This window comes from Podarcis tiliguerta, assembly GCF_965153285.1.
Source record: "Podarcis tiliguerta genome assembly, chromosome: 6".
Lineage (NCBI taxonomy): Eukaryota > Metazoa > Chordata > Lepidosauria > Squamata > Lacertidae > Podarcis > Podarcis tiliguerta.
The window spans coordinates 38,968,338-38,993,242 of NC_139539.1; the positions used below are offsets into that span (position 1 = coordinate 38,968,338).

The 24,905-nt window shown below is 41.6% G+C and overlaps 1 protein-coding gene across 10 annotated transcripts in view; it reads right to left on the reverse strand.

Moving 5' to 3' along the window:
• Positions 1-3,182: 3,182 nt before the first annotated feature.
• The window catches only part of DYRK3 (dual specificity tyrosine phosphorylation regulated kinase 3), a 40,980-nt gene continuing 19,257 nt past the window's right edge, over positions 3,183-24,905 (reverse strand). Inside the window, exons 1-6 of one of the 10 annotated variants that reach the window (XM_083444401.1) lie at positions 20,288-20,445; positions 17,315-17,430; positions 16,943-17,005; positions 8,765-13,061; positions 7,339-7,417; positions 3,183-5,963 (exon numbers count right to left, since the gene is read on the reverse strand). In XM_083444401.1, the coding sequence (XP_083300527.1) occupies positions 4,392-5,942 (1,551 nt within the window). In that variant the 5' untranslated portion in view covers positions 5,943-5,963; positions 7,339-7,417; positions 8,765-13,061; ... (1 more) ...; positions 17,315-17,430; positions 20,288-20,445 and the 3' untranslated portion in view covers positions 3,183-4,391. Of the gene's footprint in view, positions 5,964-7,338; positions 7,418-8,764; positions 13,062-16,942; positions 17,006-17,314; positions 17,431-20,287; positions 20,466-24,905 lie in introns of those variants that run through there. The other 9 variants (XM_083444400.1, XM_083444403.1, XM_083444404.1 and 6 more) reach the window with 9 other exon arrangements.

Sequence of the window (24,905 nt, forward strand, 5' to 3'; positions counted from 1 at the left end):
AGTAAGAGCAAATTGTTTTGGTTTCAACTTTTTTCTTTGGAAGTACATACAGCCTTTTGCAAAAGAAAACTACTTTTAAAAAGAATACATTAATTACAGTTTTAGGAAATATTTTTCATCCCCACTTAAATAAAGTTAAAAACTGGACATTTCCCAAGTGTTCCTTCACACAGAGATAGATCTATCATGCAGGTCAACATTCACTGCATTGTTCACCTTGTTAAAGATGCAACAACTTTCAAAAGTAACTCAAGTATTCTAGACAGGTTTTAATATACTGGAAACCTTGCATGGCATTCAATGTAGCACTAACACCCTCAATTCCATCAACACAAGGATTTCTGCTTGCACAATGTAACTTCCACCCTCTCCTTCTCCTGTGTGCCCCTTAAATCTGTTCTGAGCATTCCCCCAACACCCTGGAAGCATTTTGGGGAGCGTGGGGTATACACACATGGAGGGGGCGGAATTCCATTGTGCAAGTGAAAATCCTTGAAATTATAGAGACGGATACTGCCCCTTGAGCAGTATTGCATGGAAATGGATGCAGGATGGTAAAGCATGGCACAATAGACAAGAAGTGGGAACATTAAATTGTAAGTTTTAGCAGTGCATATTTACTAATGAACCTCTTACATAGTTCTAATATTGATAGATGTCTTAGTAGTAAAACTGATTACATCCAAATATTTGCAACAACATTTTCCATGAGCATTTGACTATTCCAAGGATTTCAGATACTTCTCATTTTATAACGGAGATTGAAAGAGACAGTACACAATATGACTAGCATCAGAGGAATCTTGTACTAACCTAGGCAAGTGTTCTCACGGTAGTTGCATTACATGGCTGGAATAAATATTTCCAATGTTTCCTGAGAGGTAACATTATTAACACTCTCGGGCTAGAGTTCTTTTATAGGACTGAAATTTGTGGAAGAAGTCAGACCATACATTAAAAAGTGTATTTTAAATCAGTTACCCCATCTGAAAAGGTACTGTAGTTAATTACCTAAGTGATGCTGTTGCTGCTGCTTTAATTCAGGCACACAGCTCTATCCAACACAGCACATGTATTAGTACTGGCAGCCCCCCATTTGTGTATAATTGAAACCCATTGGAAAAGCCTGCAAACAATCCACTGTGCCCTTTTACTGACATTTCAGTAATGTCTATATGATGTGTCTGAGTCACTTCCGGGTTCTGTGTGATGTGCATATACACGATCACATGCATATTGGACACACATAAATGGAGGGCTGCCTGTAGAGAGAAATTTATTTTCATTAACAATCTGCAACATATTCTTAGTCATGGAATCATATGTTGGTAGAGGCCTTGTAGCCTACTGAATCCCTTCTCCTGTTTGATTCAGGAAATCACTAATTACAGATTTAAAAACTAAATCAAATGTTTGCAAAGTGATTGATTTCCTTTACCAATGGGGCTGGTAGGAGGCCAAATAAGTCTAGAATAAAATTAACAAAAAAGCCACACAACTTTTTTAGGGAAAGCATGCACTTTATGCTTGACACAGTGTAACCATAATAACTAAGTAGTGCAAATTGTTCAATATATTTAAGCTCTTAGTCTTCACAATGCTATTACTCTATTCTAGAGAAGTGAACTTTTCAGCTGATCTTTCAGTACAAAGGTCTGGGTGCACGATCAGCTTTTTGCTTGTCCTCCTGGGATTAGTGGAGATGTTGCTGAGATCATCATATATGAGCCATTTCAGTCAAAAAGGGGGAGGGGACAGGATGTTAGTTTAAAAAGACCCACAGTTTAATTTAAAGACTTTCTGAAGACAATAACTATTGGGGGGGGGGAGTTGTTTACAATTACTAAGCCTAAAGGGTAATAAAAAGGCTTTATTGATGGTTGATTTCAGTTTCTGAAGTTGCCTGTTTCACTCCTGTTAATTTTAAAGCACAGGTGAATTAGCATCACAGAAACACAAACGGAATATTCACTGCCATTGTAGATAAAGCTACACGAAATTTTAACAGCTTCTAGATATCTTTGAGAGAAGTTTAAGTTTGCCTATCTTCACAGAAAAGATGGCAAAAGAAAAATGATAGTTAGATGACAGTTACTCTGAGCTTGGGGGTGCAGCTGAACCATATGCCAAAGAAAAGTGTCCAACAGAAGACTGCTTTTCTTTTCTGGCTGTTGTTTCCTTATCTGCACTATTAATGACCTATTTGCTTATTTCAACTAAATTACTGCAGTCTATGCACTTTTTCCCTCCACTCACAATCTCTGCTGCCAAGGACTGAAATACTACAGTAGCCTTTTATCTATAAACCATCTTGAAGACTTACTGGCATTGTGACCATTACTACTGTTATATCTGCAGGTTTTAAAATTCCATTTCAAATAAGAATCCCATGTGGATATATGGATCATAGTACAGCCCAGTTGACTTATACATAGGGTTTTTAATTTGAATCAGGGCAGGTTGTGGATAGGTGCAGCATGGCTTTCAGGTACTGAATGCAAATTCTTAAAATTCTGAGCCCAAGTGGGGAATGAGTATTCTGAGTGTACAAATACCTCCAATAATAATAATAATAATTCAAATGCAATTTGGAATATACATTACAGTTACAGATAAAGACAATCTTAATTTAAAATGTATTTGGAGAGTAGAAAAAATGCTGGTATTGTATCCTGCATGTAATATTTGTTACAGAAGGATGATGCAAATTGGTCTGTCGGTGACTGGCTCTTTTCCTATCAAGTATTAACAATCTCACAGAATGGGTCAACATATGACAAAATGCAGAAACAGGACTGATTCCAACACTACTGGTGCACAAGTGAAACAGGTATCCCTTCCTCCTCCTCCCCAAACCAGTTCTGAAAGGTTCCCCAACTCCACAAAGATTTTCGGTGGGTGGCTCCAGGGTGGAGAAGGGTAAGCCTGCTCATGCAGTGCTGGATTCCACCCTGAACGAAAATACTCATTGACTTAACTGATTGATCAACATCTGACACAAGTTCACACTAACAACGCCTTTGGCTGGGAGACTTCTTTCAGTCAGAGTAATCTGTTAAGTTTGTACTTCTTATAAAATGTGCCTCAGGTATATGTGAAACTGCTGTGAGACTTAACAAGTGTGTGACTGTCAAATAATGTAAGTCTGGAGGTTTAAACTCAGAAGCAAACTTCTCTCTATCTTAACCATTAATACACATCTTCCACCTTTTATTTTCCAGTAATCAGACACTGCTACATCTCATCACATTTTACTGTACAAAACTTCTGAACCTTCAATCAGATTATGCAAATCGCCCACCTCCACAATGAACTTTTAATTACTGGCATTTTAACCTTGCCCCAACCTCTTGGAAACTGCACTTGCTTTAAAACAGTTTGTCCTTGAACCAATTCACTAAAATTAAGAGCAGCTTACTCTGAAAGAACAGAGCCTCATGACACCTGAAAGATTTTTATGACAAAAGTTTTCATGGACTAGAGTGCACTTCATCAGGTGCATTCTTCAGATGAGGAGGGCTATAATCCACGAAATCATATGCCACAATAAATTAGGTGTAGTCTTTACGTTACCATGAGACTCTAGTTGTTTTTGCTGCAAGACACTAAAAGAACTACCCTTCGGGGAAATAATGACACTAAAAGGCAAGGAGACATTTCTACCTCCACAAACAAATGCTAAATTATAAAGATTAGTTCAGTCAATTTTGCATGATGAATGGATGAAGGAAGGGAACCAAGCACATTATACCTAGAGTCCCAACACCAGTATCTTCGTAGCCTTAGGACAGCACCCACTCTTCTTAGGAGTGTTTTATTGCCACAGACTGCAAGCAAATTTAAGGAGGGCTCCTGGCAAAGACAAAAGACTTCCCAAACACCAAAATCTGGCACTCAGTACATTGAAATTACTACAACAACAACCAATAGATATTAAAATATTGTGCTTTTTGACCATCATTCTTTGATGTATTCACTTGTGGCTAATTAAATGCATAGTTTATTTATCTTTGAAGTGGTTTGCAGCAAACTGTCTGCTAAGTGAGACTGTCCGCATGAGCAGTGGTTTTTGAGTTTTATTACAACAGTGCTATAAAATCCATCTGTTACATAGTGCGTAACTTCACAGAACAAAACAAATGTGCTGACCTATCAAAAGTGATGTAACAAGCACCACATTCTAGCTGAAACAACTTGATAAAACAATCATAGCCCTTAAAATGCTTATGTTTTGATTGGGGGGGGTGTTTATACAAGATTTAGTGTTCAATAAAAATCCATTTCTTTTTTCTCTCTTTTTCCAAGACCTCTGCGCATTCTTTCATCTTTTTATATTTCAAGGATATAATTAAAAACACAGCATATGTACTCTGGGAATATGCAATTCTCTATTAGCTGACCAATTTGGGTAGCACAGTACATAGAGGTATATTGGCATTTGAGTCAGACATTAGATTAGCTCGTAGTTTGTTGGCTACCCCAACAACTGGGGGTAATCTGGAACCTATCCCTGGGAAAGAGCTCGTATAATGAGCAATCCGTTTGCCTGATGTTTTATCCATGCAGGGTGGCTTAGGTACTCGTTTACAAATCCAAGGATGTTTCAAAGCTTGGGTAGGAGTCATCCGTGCAGAAGGATCCCAATTAAGACATTCTTTCAGGAATTCTATAAACACGGGGTCATCACAGCCTTTTAATGCTGTGACCCAATCCTTGTTGCCTGGAGCACCACGCATTTTCCCCCTACGTGATCTGCTGCCATTAAGAGTCATTTTCCCATCTGCCTGTGTCGTTACAGTGCAGTAACGAGGATGGCCTTTTGAATTGATGAAGTTTTTGGCTCGCTTGGATTGGTCTAGCAGCTTCTGTGGGGGCATTCCAAGGAGCTCCATCATACAAGCTAGCTGATCGCCTTCATCCTCCCCAGGAAAGAGAGGGTAACCAGTCAACAGTTCCACAAGAATACAGCCAAAACTCCACATATCTATGGGCATCCCATAACGGCTTCCCAAAATGACTTCTGGGGCTCTGTAGAATCGAGACTGTATGTAAGTGTAGACTCTTTGGTGCTCAAAACAGCTGGATCCAAAATCAATCACTTTGATTCCACTCCGCCCTTGTTGTTTTAGAAGAATATTTTCAGGTTTCAAGTCACAATGTATGATTTTGTTTTTATAAAGAGCCTCCAAACATTGCAGTATGGAGTGGGCAAACTTTCGTACCAGCTGCACACTGAAGCCTTGAAATTTGTTTCTTTTGATCAGCTCATAGAGATTCATACTCAGGAGTTCAAAGGTCATACATATGTGATTCCTAAAGGTAAAACTCTCCAGCATGTGAATAACATTCATGCCACCAGTTTTATCCTGTTTTTTGAGATGCTCCAAGATCCGTATTTCTTCTGCCGCTTGCCGGTGAAACCTCTTTTCGTTACGCACCATCTTTAAGGCCAAATGCTGGTGGTGTTTGTGGTCATAAACTTTAGCTACTTGGCCAAAACTGCCTTTTCCAATTATTTTTAGTACTTCATATCGGTAGGCAAGATGGTCGTGAGGCACGTGAATGTAGCTGCCTTGTTCATCATCATATCCACCATTGTTTGGGCCTCCAATGACTCCTTGCCTTTTCTTTGCATTTGCACCCACAAAATAAATTTCAGGAAAGTTCAATATTTCTTGCTGCTCATAGGCTGACAACTGCTGTTTGTATTGCTTCAGTGCTTGTTCTGGGGACTGACTTCCGGTTTTGTGTGCTTTTGTCAAGCTGCCACTATTTTTGTTGGTACTTATGCTATCAATGCTTTTATCTTTTGCTGGAGTTGGAAAAGACCTCTCAGAGGCATTTATTCCTGAAGACTGGAGAGTACTGCTCCTTCTGTTGCCAGAGTCTTCAAATAACTGCTCCACTTTGACTTGGCTCCCTGTCAGAGGATGGTCCTTCATTGTGATTGGGTTAGTAGTTACCTATTAGGATGAAACAAAGCAAATCTTTAGTTTCAGTTCTCATTTTAACAACGGGGAAGCAAAGAAGCAACAAGACAAGCTTTTGAGATGGCGCATTTACAAATACACGTATTCTGATCTAGTTCAGAAGCAACCGATCGCACAAGCATGCACAAGAGCAGCTATGCAACACCTACTGTTCAACCCGACATGTGGGCAGGTGCTGAAAGTTTAGCATTAAACCAGGGGTCACCAATGTGTTGCTCATGGGCACACATGAGCACACAAGTCCACAGAGCTTTTCCTGGTGTCTGCAGGGACCCACCCCACCCCCACTTAAATTGGTCTTGAAGCAGCATTCCATTGTAGTCAACATAATAGGTTGCAGTGAGTGCTCGGGTTCTGCTATGCGTGTAGTGCCCATGACAGTTTTCCCAGTTTTTAATGTGCTCATAGGCCCAGGTTGGCAACCCCTGGCATAAGCCAAGCCATAGCTGAAGTATGCATATTTGCCATCTTAGAACCACAGGAAGCCAGCTACAAGGATGAAAAAATACAAAACACCACAAATAGGCACACAGAGGGGATGCAAAGCAGAAGCAGGTTATGATAGAAGCCTTTTCACAGGGCAAATGGAATGGCGGCCAGGGCAATGGGTGAATTCTAATTTTGTTACCAAGGGCTCCATGCTACTCTCATATGTCTCTCCACACTTCTCATCTACTTTATTTGAAGCTGTATAGCAAGGCAGAACTGAACACATTTTGCACCTGTCCTAGAAAGGAACTTTTGCTATCCTGTGCCAATAAGGGACTAAATATTTTCCGCAGTGAAAAGAGCAAACTGAAATTGGTAAGAAAACATAATAAAGGAGTTTCTCATTTCTGCAAGATTTCAGTGTAATATACGAAGGTAGACCTAAAATTCTATCCAAGGAGAAAGGCAACAGACGGACTTAAAGTTCATACTGCTTTTAGTTCTACACTGCAAGGAAGTTACAAGCTGCTGTGTTATATTGTACAACAATTGAGGAAAGTGCAGAAACATCTGCTTTCCATTCTAGTCTTTAATCTCAAAATAAAGATAGCCAATCCTTGAAACTGAAAATAGAACTTCCATTTCAGTAAAAATATACACATGTCTGAAGATAACTGGTGAGTGATGCTATCCATTTCCTGTATAGCAAGTTACTGTCTATCATCCCAACATAGCAGCAAAATAACAACTCATGGAAAATAACTTGCATATCTTTCCGCTGAAATGCCAATACACAGTTTATCCCATTGGCTCAGAAAAAGAAAAGTTTTAAGAGATAAAGCTCTCTGGTTCTTCCTGATTACTACTTAACTGCTATATCTGCCTGGAAAATGTAGACAGTACATTTTGAGACACACACCTTTCCAGGAACTCATAGAAAATATGATCCACAGAATTAGCATTTTAGTAACACATTCTTCGCTGGGCTTATGGCTGAACTGCAGAGAAAGAATGACAGACGGTGTAAAATTCTGAATAAGAAGGCTACTTGCAGCAAATAATTCAAAATGACACTAATTCTCTGTAACTCAGTAAGAAATCCAGGTTTTAGGGGAAACTCCATTTTCAGAAATGTCTGCTTTCCAATCCAACGCTTGCCTGAGGAATTCCAGACAGATTCTTCTCTTCATTTTACAGTAAAGTTAAGGAGCCAAAATGAGAAAAGCAAAGTGGAATTGAACCTTAGTGAGCTGCAATTTTGTACAACATACAGTGTTTATCTGCAACCTAAAAGGTCACACCTTGAAATAAAAAGGTTAATAAGTATAGCATTTAAAAACTGATACTTGCTATGGATTAACACACAATAACAAAGAGGCACATGTCTGAAAAGACATTCTGCTATCACTTAAAGGTGAAGAGATTTGGCAACTGACAAGCACAAAAAGGTGAAAGTTTAAAGCTGCATGGTGCCACAGACTGAACTATTTCAGACTTTTCCCTCTGACTAATAAATGAGGAAGATTTTTGGACCCATCTGACCCAAGGATGGTGGGTAATGTGCCTAAAAACTATAGTACTTGGAAGCTGGCAATGAATGAGTTCAGCTTTTGTGTTCTGTAAACCCAAGTTTCCAGCTTTCATGCTCCAAAATATAAAACTTGCCAAGTGTCAGAGAAGCATTGCTTTAATGGCTCAAAAAACCAAACAGGATTTGTAGAGAGGAATTTAATATAGAGTGATAACCACTTTTCCAGAAACAGAAACATATTTACGTGGCACAGAAATGCCGCCTCTTCCTACAAACCCAACCTCAGGACCTAACTTCCTTTCCGTGATCAAAATCCCATATTTTGCAAACATCAGAGAACCACGATCAAGTTAGTTTTCCACAACTATTTTCCCAAAGCATGTAAATGGACATATATGTTTGAGGTGAATTCCCTGCTACATCCTTCTTCATATCGGCTATCTATGTTGCCTGGGAAGGCCTCCTCCCTTCCAAAAGAAAGCAAACTCCCAGCCACTGACCACCTGATTCCATGACATAGCTCTTTCCCCATTCTCTGCTCTGAAAGAAATGCATGGTATGATTAAGCCTCATACCTCCTAGGGCAGTATTTTGTTTCACAACACATTCTCTGTTTTGACAGTGATCCTACAAGGAAATAAACTGAGGTCATGCTGATAAGAAGAAAGTTAGAAAACTATTTGGGTTTGGTTTGATTGGTTTTTAAGAACCGAGGACTAATGATTAGTCTTTTGTACGAACACAGAGACAACACACACACACACAGGCTTGCAACAAACTCCCACAGGAAGACATTAGCTTGAGAAAGCTCTACCTCTCATTTCTCTGCACTGCTCTGAGTATGGACCTGGGCCTCCCGACATCAAGCAACCATTTAATGCACTAGAATTCAAACAGCTATGCCACTCTTTGCCCAATTCCCATTACTCAGTCATTTCCTGCTGGTGGGGAAAATGAGAAAGGAAATAAGAAAGAATTTCAACATCTATGAAGTATTAATATCCTTTTAACATTCACCCATTTCGTAGCACAGTGCCCGACAGGTAACCTTTCTCCTCTCTCCTGAACAAGCTACAGTAAAAAGCATGTCTGCTTTCTGTTGTTTTCAGAACTGTCAAAAAGGCATCCAAACACAACAGTGGAGCTCAAGGGCCTCTTAAAACACACATTTTAAGACTGTAATTAGCAGCCAGATTAGCCCTCTGCTTAACTGCTAGATCTCATCTACTGGACCACAATTATTACACAAAGTAACCAGTAACAATCCAGAAGACCTAGAAAAATACTTTCAATATATTACAAAATGTAGAACAGGAAAGTCTGTTTCAGGTTTCGGAAAAAGTCCAATGTCTGCAAACAGACACACATATTACATGCACTGTGTACTCTGAATAAGGCTAGGCATTTTCCAAAACAAAATCTATTTTGACAAATTTGTCAAATATGAGACAACACTGAAGGAATGGGGTGCAGGGACTAAATGGGCCCCATCATACACTGTCAATGAAACAAAATATCAAAATTTAACTATGACAACTTTTAAACAATGCTTTGTTTAAGATTATTTGGGAAGCACAGTGGTACCTCTACTTACATTTACCTTCAGAATATGTGTGTGGCAAACCCGGAAGTATTTTTCCAGGTTTCGCCCCGCGCAAATGCGCAGAACTAAACCGCGCTGCCACATGTACCTCCAGATATAAACACCTCGGGATTCGACAGGAGCTCCGGAACAGATCCTGTGCGCAACTGGAGGTACCACTGTACACAGACATTGTTAGTCTACGTCGGGGTGGCGAACCTCCATTCTGTTGGCCCAATTAGGCGTGCCAAGCCATTTTCGGTAAGCCATGTCCACCTATCCTGTGACTGTACAGCACTGTGCACAGTATTCCAAGTGCAGTTGCACCACAGATTTGTATAACAGCATTATGATACTCGCAGTTTTATTTTCAATTCATTTTCTAAGCATTCCTAACACGTCGCCTTTTTCACAGCTGCTGCAAACTGGGTTTGACATCTTCATTTAGTTCTCCACTACGCCAAGGTCTTGTTTCTGCTCAGTCACTTCTAGTTCTGACCCCATGAGCATGTATATGGTGTACATCACTTTACACTTTTTAAAACATTTAATTGCATTTGCCATTTTATTGCCCATTTACATAGTATTTTGGAGCTCTTCACAGTTCCTTATTGTTTTAACCACCTGGAATAATTTGGTATCATCCGCTTACTTGGCTCCATCACTGCTCAATCCTAATTCTAAATCATTTATGAACCAATTAAAAAGCACAATACTGATCCTGGGGGTACTCTACTTGCTACATCTTGCCATTGGAGAACTGTCCATTTATTCCTGCCCTCTGCTCTCTGTTTCTTAACCAGTTACTGATCCACAAGAGGGCCTCTTATCTTATTCCATGACTGCTAAGCTAGGTCAGGAGTCTTTGGTGAGGCACTTCCAGAACTACATACAACTGTATCCCATAGTATTAATTTATTTAAGATTAACTCTCGATAAAAGAGAAGAGTTTGAATTCTTAGGGCAAAATACTCTTTCCCCCAGACTCCACAGTAGCTGTACTTAAAGTTCATTGACATTAAATTAAATTCGAGCTCACAATTCTGCAAAATTAATGCTATTCTAGTCATGTAAATATTTTGTGAGCAGTTCCATGCAGTAAACTTCCTTCACACCAATACATTTAAATAATATAAATTTTTCAGCTTGCAAGATGTATGTTATGCTATATTTTTAGCAGCCTTAAGCTATGGGATATTGAAACAAAATCATATGGTCTCAGATACACTTGTGACCACTTATATTGCTGTTGTATCTGTGTAACTTAAATGGGATCAATTCTTAAACCAAAAGTTGGAGACATGCAACAGCAACATAAAAACTGTGTGTGTTCACAGGCACAGATATATGGTAAGCCTGCTTAAGCACTCCTTCTAGAGGGAAAAGATGGGTACGGTAAATCATCCTATAACATCCTTCTGACTCCCCAATACAAAATGGAAGAGAGAATGGGCAGAACAACAGAACCAGTGTCATGGTTCACAGAATAGAGTTTCAGAATACAAAAGAAGTGGGCCCTACTAGGGGATGGCAGAAACATGGTCAGACTCACCTTTTGCATGTCTTACCTGCAACAGGCATGTCAGATACAAAAGTGAGGGAGTAGGTAGAACTAGAACGTACATGGTACACTCTACTAAGCAGATGATAACCTAGCCACAGGAGACGAGGATGCATTGAACCAGCCCTATTCGGCTTGCTTAGAGACCAACCATGGTTTGTTTTAAAACAGAATCCTTGGTTTGTACAAAATGCTAAGCCAAGATTCTTTACTGGCAAAAACCAAACTTGGTGTCAGGAGGAGGGAGAGTGCATGAGCTCAATGCTTTACTTGGGCTTGGAGAGGTTTGTGCATGTAGCACTACAATATAGTTTAGTGTTCCATGTGACTGTAGTCACTGTGTCCTTCCTGAGCTACTAGCTGTGTATTGTTTTACCAGGGCAAAGAGGGTACATGAGGAAAAGGGCCTATCACAGTGAGCATGCTTACATGATAAAGGTTCAATTCTCATTTCTATATAGGGCCTGGAATGGCTCACATATAACCCTGAAGAGTCACTTAGACAATACTGAACTAGATGGTCTGAGTATGATGCAGCTTTCTATGAGCCCTAACCCAGCAGAATAGCACACATTTCACAGGCAGGAGCTTCTAGGTAAAACCAAGATGCAATCTTCCTCTGGAAAACAGCGCAGTGTCAGAGGAGTGTTGCATGAGTCAATTGCCTGGCTTTCTGATGACGTAGATTGCCTTTTGTATCACTGGTCCCATCTAGTCAAACATCCCTCATGCTGGTTTGCCCAGGTCTGTTCATTATCTCCTCCACCTCCAAACTGCCTGTCTCACTGATCACGGTGGCAGTGACCAGGCTGCCCGTGAGTGCAGAGGAGACTGCCAGTGTGGTGCAGTGGTTAAGAGTGGTGGATTTGTAATCTGGTGAACCGGGTTCGCTTCCCTGCTCCTCCACATGCAGCTGCTGGGTGACCTTGGGCTAGTCACACTGATGTCTCTCAGCCCCACTCACCTCAGAGAGTGTTTGTTGTGGGGGAGGAAGGGAAAGGAGATTTTTAGCCGCTTTGAGACTCCTTAGGGTAGTGTTAAAGCGGGATATCAAATCCAAACTCCTCCTCTTCTTCTTTTACCCTCACTGGAGGTAAAATGGCAAGCGGGTGGAAATGTTGCATCTCTTCAGACCTGATAGCAAAGAATTCCCCGAAGACCCTTTCATTTAAAGTCCCTTCCTGAGGCTAGCAGAGGACAGAACATACTCTGGGGTATGGAAATGATCCCAACCTGCTCACCTCCAGTAAAAAACAAATTTACAGCTATAACAAAAGGCAAACATTTTACTAAACAGCATCCAAGACACATGGATGGGGTTGGCAGACTTTTATGAAAGTTGTAGAAGACAACAGGATAGCAGGTGGTTTACTCTGCAGTGCCATCCGTCACCAGAGTGTGCAACTGTCCATAATGCAACTTATGCACTGGAAAAAGTGAAAGTTGGCAACCCCACAGAGAAACAGCCAGAATCATACAGGTTACTGAGGCCGGTAATGCTGAAGGCCTCACTTGGTCTGCAATGGTGCTGGGAGTAAGGAAGAAGCTACAGCTTCTGTTCAAGGTCAGACTATGGAGCGCCAAGGCAGGGGGGGGGGCACACAGACAATAGAGAACAATGGTCAGCAGCTACAGTACATAGTTCCTGGACCGCAATGCTCACCTGGTGTTTTTGATCAGGTGTGTGTGAGAGAGTGCTGTCTCCCTTCACCCAACCCCCAATGGGGAGTGGATTGCGATCACCAAGACAATACTTACCTATCTCTTGTAGGAAGTTGCAGTGTTTTGTTCTACTCCATGCCCTCAACTGCAAAAGGGATCGTGAGTGTTTGGCAAGCAATGGTTAGAGTGCAGTTCCTGCCATTCATCAACAGAGAGCTTACCTTCATGTGGGGGTTCATGGCCACTGGCCTCCCCCTCCCTTACTGAATGTACTTACCTCTCCTGTGTGGGTGGCAATGCTACTAGCTGTGGAGGGAGGCAGAATGGTTAGCCAATACACAGTAAACAATACTGAAGTGGGGTGGTTGGGAGTGAGGGGGGCACTATGAGGCATGGTACCCTTCCCATGCTTAATTGTGTGGTGTGTGTGCATCCCTAGGTATAGTGGCAGAATCAACATGCATCTTGCTGTTTGTGTGTGGAGACTAGAGACAAGAGTACCTATAGGGGCTGCAAGAAGATGTTAGCAACCTGCTCTTCCTAGAGGTCTCCTGATGAGGCTGTTTGTGTAAAGTGCCCTTTCTCCATAGCTCCCATTACTAAAGTTCTCCCTTGCATGCTCCAAGTATTCCTAACAAAGCCCCATGCTCTCATCGGAGCTTATAGCACCTGTCAGGATTTATATACTGCTCTAGGTGTGATGTAATTGAGTGCAGCATTATCTGCATCCTATGTCTGTGGAGCTGTGGCAGAGCACGAGGGTTATTGTGTGTTTCAACTCTCCACTGAGTTGAATGGGCTCACCATTTTTATGTCAGTGTAACTGATGTAGGCGCCAGGAGCAGAGTCAGAGAGTTTATGATTCAGATGGCTCCTTTCCAACATATCCTACACCACCTTTATTGGTCCCTGCGCCTGCAGGATGTCACACCACAACAGAAGTAAAGCTGGTTAATTTGTGATATTATGCCAACATAACCCTGATGTTAGTACAATGTTGCCAGTACAGATAATTCATGCCAAATTCTATGGTGCTCCAGCTGGCGTAAGTGTGCTTAGACTGTGGGATGTCAGAAGCCACTTTCCTATAGTTTGGCTTGGCTTAATTGGAAAGCAAGGAACTCCCATTCTCCCCACTGGAACCATCCATCAACACACTTCACACCTGGTTAGAATTCCAAATCTTGTTGTTCAGGTTTGGTAACCTGACTTCCCTGAGACAGCTGGGATGCAAAGAACCCTCTCTTCAGTAGAATGGCCAGCTGGATAATGATCAGATGACTTTTGGCAGACTGACCCACATTACAATTTTAACTACAAGTTCCATTTCCAATCAGATGACTTCAGAGTAACCTGTCACTCTGCTTCCAACACTTCCTCTTGCAAGAGCTGGGCTACATAGTTTACTTAGCCCATAGACTAGCTGTTAGCAGCCAAGAGAAATGAGTGACAACACATGTGGTGTGTTGTTCAGATCAGCTTTTTGAATACTCCCAATATAGGTTAGCCTTGGAAGATTGCTTGTTCTCTTAATATTGCACTATTTACTTCTGAGCAACCATGCTCAGGACTGTCTGTAAGTACAATAGGATTAAGTCCTTAGAGCACTAAGATTGCAGTATTAGAAGACAAGGGCATTTCCAGTTTATTGTAGACTCAGTGCTGCTTGTGCACATAGGTTTCTCAAGAGTGTCCATACAAATTTGTCAGCATCAAAACACCAGTCCACAGTACTACAATTAACCTGGATTTCCCTCACTGTGAAAAACCCAGTAAGCAAAAATTGCCCTATTATACATTAGCGGTCATCACTGGTATGGAAGTTAGTTGCATTTTTGTGTGTGGGTTGGGGGCAATTTGTCATGTGTATGATGTTTCAGTGGGTGGCCCCTTCTGTTTGTGCGTCACCTAATCACAACCTAACCAGTTATTGTTTCAGGCAGACCCTAATGCCAAACAAAAACATTTATTTCCAGTGACTGCCACATGCTGAAGGCATGTACAGTTCAGGAATTATTCTCTGTAGACCTCCACCCAGTAACTTTGGTGGATTACTTCTGAGATTATAATTGCAATGCATATATCAGACTTTTTAATTATTTTTAAAAAGTAACATGGCAGTTGTGCACAAGACCTCTAACACTCTTTGCACAAAAACTATACCAAGTCAGGAAAATGGCACTTTTATGCAAGAGCTGAGTACTAATTTTATTTTTAATGGAAACAGATATTGTCCCCCACAAAATAATACAAGCCTTCATTTTGCTCATTGTGAAACATGAGAACTAAAGCAAGTAACGTTTGGTCTTACACTGTTGTGCACTTCCTGGAAGATTTGTTTTTATTGCTTGTGCACATGGTGCAGAAAAGAACCTTGCACACATGCTCAGAATGGAGAAGTATTTGAAGGGTTGAGGGGAAAGGCAAACAAAAAACAAACAAAAAACCCCCCATAAAAACCCATGGTATGAACCTTTAGTTAACTGACTACATTCAGGAATGTTTACATTAGGTAAAGTTTAAAGCAGATGCTGGTTGCATACATTGGGCGTTTTTTATTTCCTTCCTAAACCTGATTGATAATACGAATAACATTAAAGCTATTTAAATATTCCTCACTTTCACTTGGGTCAATAAGGCAAATGCCTTTATAGATTTCAATATAATTTTAGTTATACTTTTTAAAGAAGCAACTGCATATGGCAGCTCACAAAGATTTCAGAAACAGGATATTAAAATTACAGAATTATCAATGGACATTTCCCAAGAAGCAAGTCCCACTAATTTCAAATGGGCTTATTCCCACATAAGTGTACAGAGGACTGTACTTCAAAAAGCAAGAAATCCATGACTGAAAGGATTTATAAGAAAACATAGCATAAATAATCTGAACAGGCACATGGGTATTTGATTATTTTTTTAAAAGGGCTCAAAATCAATGATGGCCTAGAAAAACAGTATTCTCTTTTATATGCATTCATAAATTATTTGAATATGTGTGTATGCACACACATACACGCACTTGCCAAGACAGGGGGAGGGCAAGAAGTATTGTTAGGTGTCACAAGCTGACAAATACCCGTTTCTAACAGTCATGATCTGACCCATGCATTTGCTTTCACATCTCTATGTCACATTCTAATCCATTACTCCCCTCTGGCTTTTAGCCACAAGTTTCCAATAAGCAATCATGGCATGATAGAATGCTAAAACTGTACATGCCAGTTTCTTCTCTCAGTGATCAGACTATGCAGGGAATCTTTGTTTCACTCAGAATAGAATTCCCCTGTTGCTGGAAAGTATTTACACATCATCTTACAGTTAAGATCATTGCCACAGCTGGATATAATTGATGCAACCCAAATGAGCCACTTCAGCAAGCTTCCAAAGAAATACAACTCTGATTAAAACATCTATCATGTCTATAAAAATAGAATTCAAGTGACAGGGAATAGTGGTGTTCTAAAAAGAAATAGGGTTCCTTATTTACTGGGAGCACATGAAGAAATAAAAACAACACCCATAATACATAAACACAAAAGTACTATTTCAGCCCTATAAATGCCTAGTTGCATTTAAAAGTTAAAGTTTATTCAGATACACACAGGTGCAGTCCTAGTACTCCTGTGCCAAGTATAAATGCAACAAACACAGCTCCCCAGATAACACAGCAGACTTCTGCACCTAGAGTGTGATCTCTCTCACTTCTGACCAACAAAGAGAGCACAAACACAATGATCAGTTCTACTATCCATGGCTTGCTTCTTCACCAATCAGATTTTACTTCTGTCTTATCCTAGAGAAAGGTGATTTATTTAACAGTTTGAAGAATCACAGAAGAGCTGCTCTTGCAACTTTTACTCTGATGTAAGCTGCAGAATGAATGAATTCAATAATAATATTTTGAGACCTCTGGGTATAGGGCAGTATAGAAATTCAATAAAAAATAAATAGTTTATTTCTAACTTTATATATTGATGTTTCCCCTGAGGAACACAAATTGATGTCTAGAACAAGCTTGAAAATTTAGAAGACAGCTTTAAAACATATTTTTCGTCACTGCAGAAAGGACCAGAGAACCTCTAAAGGGCTAGGTGTACTGTCTGCACAGAGACAGGGAGGTTTTTGGCACTTCTTAATTCAGCTCTCTTGTCAAGAGATGTTAAAGCTGCTCTCTGTTCCCTTACCTGGCCATGCCTGTTGCTGTCACCAGGCCCTCTCCCACATCATGAACACCTCCTGGGGCTATGCTACAATAGGGGAGGGGGAAAGAGAAGCAGTAAGGCAGGCAGAGCAGCAGAGGGGTGACTACCCCCAGAAAACTGAGTCGCAAGGCTGTACTTGTTAAGACAGGAATGAGTTACTGACTAATAAAACACACATACATTAGTATCATGAGTTGCATCCAGTTATTAAGTAACATTCTAGATCATGCTAAACAGCATATCCTATGGCCTGGAATAAAATCAGTAAGAACAAAATGACCTTCCTCATGGATACAGCTGTATTAATGTTTTGCAACACTGGAGACAGAATCCAAGATTCCTGAAATTACTTACATTAGGTCTCCCCAGTGACGGAAGTCCAGAAGGGGTGCATTCTTCATTTGTAGGATCTGTATATCTAATCTGATCTATTCTCATGTAGGAATCGTACAAGCCATCTCCAAACCTGGCTGGAAATAACAAGATGGTCAGTAAAAACTAACACCAATTCATACAAACGTTATTTTAAATTTATTTTTCAGTAAGCCACTTAAGTTTGCACAGGATGAAAAAACAAAACAAAAAAGCAGCAACTATAACACAGCTAAAAACCGGTTTCTTAAGGCTAGATCCGATATTGGAAACCTGTGGCCCTCAATGTGTTTTAGGACTCCATAGTTCATTGTCCCCAGTCAGCACAGCCAAGTCAGAGATGATGGGAATTGTTGTCCAGCAACATCTGAAGGGCCACAGGTTCCACATCACTAGGCTAAGTGTTCACTTAGCTTTAGGATTTGTTTATGGATCAAGCTCTCAAACCAGGTCCATTTATCACAAGTATCAAGAAAATCTTAAAATCTTTTAGCTAGCAAGGTGTTTTAAAGAAAATTGTCTGAGAGGAGTACACAATTCTGTAACATCTTTATTTAAAGGTTGCAAAATAAGCCAATAAATAGATAACATTCCTTCTAAAGTAAATGAAAGTGCAAATGTGTTGCACAGCACTTATGAATCACTGTCTGCTTAATGTGACAGAGAATAATAGTTCCAGAAATACAAATTACTACACAAATCAATACGTGCATTAGGTCACAAACACAGTTGTCTACAAATATTATATTGCTATGTAACTGTAAAAACACCACCTTCAACATTACTTACACTAAGGCTGAAATCGGTAGAACTTGCTTCCAAGCAAACATGCAAAAGAATGAGCTGTAAATATTACCTTAATTTTCTACATTTTTGTTTTAAACTGATCTACAATTAGAAGTTATATTCCAACCAGTTATCCTTGGCCTATGCAAATGGTTATATTTTCACGTGAATGCTGCATTTATTGTCACTCCACCCCATAAATGCCACAGACCAGAGTTTGATATTGACATATATGCATAGCTATAAAACAGTACAGTGGTACCTCGGGTTAAGGACTTAATTTGTTCCGGAGGTCCGTTCTTAACCTGAAACTGTTCTTAACCTGAAGCACCACTTTAGTTAATGGGGTCTCCCACTGTTACCACACCGCGGGAGTACGATTTCTGTTCTCATCCTGAAGCAAAGTTCTTAACCCGAGGTAATATTTCTGGGTTAGCGGAGTCTGTATCCTGAAGCGTATGTAACCTGAAGCGTATGTAACCCGAGGTACCACTGTATTCTATTCCTGAAGATGCTGTTTTAACAAATGTGTTCTATAGACACAGTGAAACAAAAAAATCAATGGTGTGAAGGAAAAGAAACAGGTTCCTCACCCTGCCTTACTTGATCACTAAAAAAATTGCCTTTCTTTTAAAACTTGGATTGCAAACCTAACAAACAAAATAGTTACATGGGGAGTACTGCTGATCTGAACAAATGAATGCTCCTTGTCCTAATTGAAAACAGTTAAAAAGAAGTCAACTAAGTTGCCAACGGAAAAATGTCAAAATAAAAATTCTTCCTTATGCAGAATTTGGCAGTGACTTGAAGGAATCTGGCCTGCCTGCGTCTGAGTCTCTTAAAGTCATAAAGAGTATTTTGGATATGCGTTCACACACAAAGTGCTCTGAAACATGAGACCATTTCAGATCCATACTGATCAACCTTCCCCTGGCGTTAAACTCGCCCAGACCTAACAAAGCAATTGTTACAGAACCTTAGAAAGAAAGAAATCGACGTCGTTTCCTATGGTGAAGCACAATCCTCCCAACTCAGGCCAGCTTGTCCGTTAAAATCAGACGCCGGCTGCTTTGTCCCGACTGGCATTTTAAACCTCTCGTGCAATGGGGAGTTTTCCCCCTGGTCTCCTGGGGAACCCGTCCCGACACGCTTCCCGAGGCTCCATCCGCATTTTTCTCTTTCTCTCGACTCCATCCACCACCCCAGCGAAAACACGCAGGGCCGAATCCACTGCTAGTCCTACTCAAGAGCAGACCCGTTGAAAACAAGGAGCATGGCTAACCCAGGCCCATTATTTCCGAAAGGTCTACCCTTGAGTAAAACTTAGTTGGATGCAACCCACAAGCTCCGATTGCAATCGTGTGCATGTTTACTTGGCGGCCAATCCCGCAACGAGGCTTAACCCACAACAGGATCGGGCTTTTAGCATTTTTGCCGACGGTGCTTTCTCCGTCGCGACCCCTGCAAAAACAAAAAAAAAACACCCGGCCGGCCCTTAGCTTCAAAACAAGCTTGCCGCAACCTCATGCCTGTCTCTTTCTCTCCCACCATCCCTCTCTCTGGTGCTAGATTCCCCCCCCCCCCCGCCATCCTCCTCCATAATATGCCACCCGCTGCATTATACTGCGGATCCAGATCCCCTAAAACGGATGAGTTATCCTTTAAACTCCTCGCAATCGATCTAACGGAAGGGCGCAGGGTGGAAAAAGGAGCAACAAAGAAGTGGATTTCACACACTCGCACGCACACACAGGGCAGGACGCGGGATAGCTTGGAAGATTCTTTTTCCTTCGTAAAACAACGCAACAGCCCCCCCCCCCCAATGTAGGCGGATCGGGGGGCCCCCCACCTCAAAATCCCCATTGCACAAAACGGGGGTGGACGAGGCAGGCGCAACGTGGCCTCTCTCCGAGGAAGCGGGGCCAGCACGGCATGTGCGTTCGGCTGCATATGCAATAATACAGATCGATAGTTCGCCTCTCTTCTTGTCCTGTTCCGCGAGAAGCCCCGCGGGACCCCCCTCTCCGAGTCTTCGAATGGCCCAAAGGCCCTCTCGCCTCGAGGAGTGGAGGGATCCATTCCAAGTCGGGGGGGGGGTAGGAATAAGATCCGAGCTAGAGACCCAGGGAGCCCCATCAAACCTCCCCGCCCGGGAGGGGCCGTTATTACCTGCAGTGAGGGGACCCTCCGGCTTCCTGCTCAGCAGCATCATGGCGGTAGCGGGGTGGAAGCCCGCGGGCCCTGCGCCCCATCACCTTAGCCAGGCCCACACTCCGGCTCGCGCTGCCTGCCTGGTTCGCTCGCTCGCCTCTTTCTCCTCTGAGGCTGTAGCACGGCGGGCGGGGCCGCGGCAGTGCTCAGGGCGCGGTTGCTAAGGGAACGTCTGCTTGGCCCTCTATGCGCTTGCGCGGTGAGAGGAGGAGGCGAGCGGGGACAAGAGAAAGGAAACGGGAGGGCGCCGAGGGGGGAAAGGGGATGAGTGGGGAGAGAGAAGGCGGCGACGGGGGAGGGGGGCGTTTGCTGACAGGCGGCTTTGTAAATAAAATCATTTGAGCAACCCAATGTGTGCGTGTGTGTTTTAGGGCCACGCCTTAGGAACCTTGCCGGGACCTCAAAAAGCGCCTCTTGTCTGTAGCGAAGCCACGTCGAATGCGAATAACAACAACACAGAGCCTTGTGGCACCTTGAAGACTGACACGTTCATTATGGCATGAGCTTTCGTGGACTTTCATTGTGGCTGGCGCTTATTGCAGCATGGGCTGCCCTAACAGTTATTATGCCGCAAGCTCTTGGACTGACACAAGTGTTCTTCTAAACGAAGCTGCCAGATCTTTTAAGGTGTCAGCACCACCACAAGACGCTTGCAACGCATGGGTATACGTCTTCACCCATAAGTCTTCCAAGAAACCGTGGTTTTATTATTTTAAGGAGGAAAACCACAGCTCAGTGGTATAAAGCAACTGCTTTGCACGTAGATGGTCTCAAGGGCAACACTCGGCATCTCCAGGTCAGGCTGGGAGAGACCCCTGCCTAACATCCTGGGAAGCCACTTGCCAATCACGGTAAACAATACTGAGCTAGATGGACAAGTGATCTGGCTTGATAAAAGGCGGCTTCCCCTGCTCCTGTTTTATCTTTCTGCCTAATAAGCAGTTCTGTGTAACTCCCAAGCTTGAATACTTTCAGCAACAGGCCAAGTGTATGTCCACCGTGACACTAGAAGATCCAAAACACATTCAATCTGACAAACCAGTTAAAGCTAGGCTACATTTCTTTCCAGTGTAATTGTATGCCTGCCCACTCTGAACATTTGAGTTTGGTGGGTCTAAACCAGAGAGCCTAGGGCTTGCCAATCGGAAGGTTGGCGGTTCAAATCCCCGCGATGGTGTGCGCTCCCATTGCTCGGTCCCAGCTCCTGGCCACCTAGCAGTTTGAAAACACATCAAAAAGTGCAAGTAAATAAATAGGTACCGCTCCGGCGGGAAGGTAAACAACATTTCTGTGCGCTGCTCTGGTTCGTCAGAAGCGGCTTAGTCATGCTGGCCACATGACCTGGAAACTGTCTGCAGACAAACGCTGGCTCCCTTGGCCTATAGAGCGAGATGAGCGCCCCAACCCTAGAGTCGTCCGCGACTAGACCTGTCAGGGGTACCTTTACCAAAGTGTGCATAGGATTTCAGCATTAAGCTGTGTTTTAAACAAGCTTTGGTTAGGAACTTACTTGTAACAGAGGATTGTTTTGTTGAGTGGAATATACAATGCCTGACAAACTGGGCTCCTGATTGTCTACGGCAAGGGTGGGGAAGCTCAGACCCAGTGGCCAAAATGTGTTTCTTGGATCTCTCCCCAGGCCCTCCCTGTGTTCTTGAACTCTGATAATGCCTGTTGCTTGTCTGGATGGAGGAGAGAGGGGGATGTGTGTAGATACTAGCCTACTGTACAAATGCAAAATGTACACGTATTGCTTCATCAGTGAGGCAAGGTGGGGTGATTGCCTCAGACAGCAGGATCCACAGGCAGCAGATCCTGATGTAGATCCTTATCCCCCCCACCTTGGGGTTCTGATTTAGATCTTCACTCACCCCTTCCTTGGCAGGGAGGGGAACATTATCTTGTGGTTCACCTCAGATGCCCAGGTGTCTTGAACTGGCCTTGGTTCCACCCACTTTTGCTGACATATGGCCCCTGGCAGGTTGGTGGAAAGGGAATGCAGCACAACATGGGACATACATTGTCAAACAAAAAGTGTCAGGTGCCCCACCCTGTTCCCCATAAGTCCTGTCTTTTGATATAAATTTGACATTGCTTGATATGGATTTCATATAAATTTGATATAGCTTCATATACTTTTTAATATAAGTGATGTCCTACAGGATGCCAATGGTGGGTCATAAACTCCCTCAATGCAACCTGCTGTCCCAAGGCACAATGCTGTCACCAGTACTGAAGATTGAACTGCCCATCTAGATAGGGGCACCATCTTGTTCTTCACCTCAGGCATCAATATGTCTTGGGTCAGCCCTGGAGGAACACCCACACATATTTTGCACCTCACTCCAGTTGGTAGGCATCAGGATTCTAATATTTGTTTTGTTTTTATTTAACAACATTTGTACACCACTATATTGTAGAAGCTACTAACATGAGTTTGACCAAACTGCGGGAGGCAGTGTAGAAACCTCAAACCAGCTTACATAAAATATATAATATACATTGAAATTATCAATAAAATTAAGAAGTTAAAAGCAAGCAGACCTACAAAAAATAAAAATAAAGCAAGCAGTTAAAAATATATGGATAGTTCAGTTGCTTAGAGTGTGGTGCTAATAATGCCAAGGTTGCAGGTTTGATCCTTAGGGTTTCTTCCAACTCTACATATTAAAATACATTCCAACTTTACATTACAGGTTGTGCCTAAACAAAAAGGTATTTAGCAGGCACTGAAAACAGTACAGCAGAACAAAATAGATTGCAACACCTGAAGTCTGTCCACCTGTTTATAGGTTTACACATTACAAGTTGTCTTTAAGTTACGCCTATGCCAATCAAAATAAAACAGAATGTGTTGAATGCAATCTGTGTGCAGCCAAGAAAAGGTTTTGGGGTTTTTTGTGTAGAGCTTCTGTGCTTAGTTATAATGAGAGCTTGGGATGCAGAGAAAATTATTTGCTGACACCCTGCTATCATATATAAAATTCGATTTTGTACTAAGAATAAAAAATATTGACATAATTTCAACCAAACTGCAGATAAACAAACTTTGTGTTCAATATGCCTTCCTTTCTCATGATACCTAAAGTGAGTTTTTATCCATCCTTCAGTTCTTAGAATCTTTCTTTCTTTTTGGCTGAAAACTCCAATTGATCTCACGGTTGAAAATTATTCCTTTTGTTGACTAATCTTGCATCTTTAGACAACAACACTTTCATTAGCACTAATAGGTGTGTATCAGAGTTTAATTTGGAATGTTACCCTCCTTACATGAAAGGGTTTATGAATAAGGCTTTATATGAATATCCCATGATCAAATATTTGGGTTTTCTTTTCAAGGATATCGAATAATTTTGCAAAAGCAATGCTGAGAGCCATCTGGTGCTGTTAACAGGGATCACAGCCTTCCTCATGTCTCTGGGGCATATGTGCTGTACCATGCCATTTTCCTTAAGGGAAGAAAAGGTCACAATATATATTTGCTGCCTCCCAACCCCAATCACATTTTAGTTGTTTAGCAGGTTTGCCATTTATTGTATTCTAATCGCTTTCTATGCTTTGTAGTCTCACAGGGAATGGTCCATTTAAAAAAATTTGTGTAGATTCATGTCAAAACCACATTTTCCCTCCACGTGAATTATTCCAGTCCAGCTGTGCTCTATCTTGGACTATGGAGGCAAGTCAGTCAGGTTGTCCCTTGAGATGCACGGCTGAGGTTTGCATTTCGGTTACCTCTCAAATAATTAAGAATGCATATCTGACACAAGTTGTGAAATAGATTTTTCCTACAATAGTAGAAAAACAAAGAACCAAAAAGCCTAATATTGGTATTGCCTCAGTATGGATTTTGGACCTCATAAAGCCTATATTGCCTATTTGTTGGCATGACAGATTCTCATATCGTCAATGTAAAGAAAAGCAGAAAAACTATGTCATGTAGACTACAGTGAAGTATATTTGGAATTCTCCATGAAGCTCATTGGGTGACTTTGGGCCATAAAATGAAATGAGGAAGGGGATTGTGTATACTACTTTGAACACATGGGAGTGCTTAGTTTGTTTTTGATTGTTAGTTTGTTAACATTAATATCGTTTTGTGGATTATGTCTGCTGTAAAGCTTTGTGAATTTTATTACTTATCTTGTGGCTGTGCTGTTTAGCCTGTTTTTTTAAAAGTTGTTTTGTTAATGGTGCTTTATAGAAGGTTGTTGTTTTACTGAAGATTTGTTAATTATTTTATAAGATTTATGTTGTAATTGTGATGTTCTACTATGTTCTTATTTATTGTATGTAAACCGCTTTGTGACTCATGTGAGTAAAAAGTGACATAAAAATAATAAATGACAATGAAATGAAGATGGGATATAAACAAGCAAATAAGTTGTATAATTAATCCAGCCTTCCTCAACCTTATGCCCTCCAGTTGTTGAACTGCAAACTTACTGCAGATCAAGCTAGATGGCCTGTGTTCAGGAATGGTGGGGGCTGTAGTCCCAACAATATGTCGAAGGCAGCAGGTTGGAAAAGCTCAGTTTCTCCTCTGCTCAAGATTATTTTGAAGAAGGCTGTCCAACTT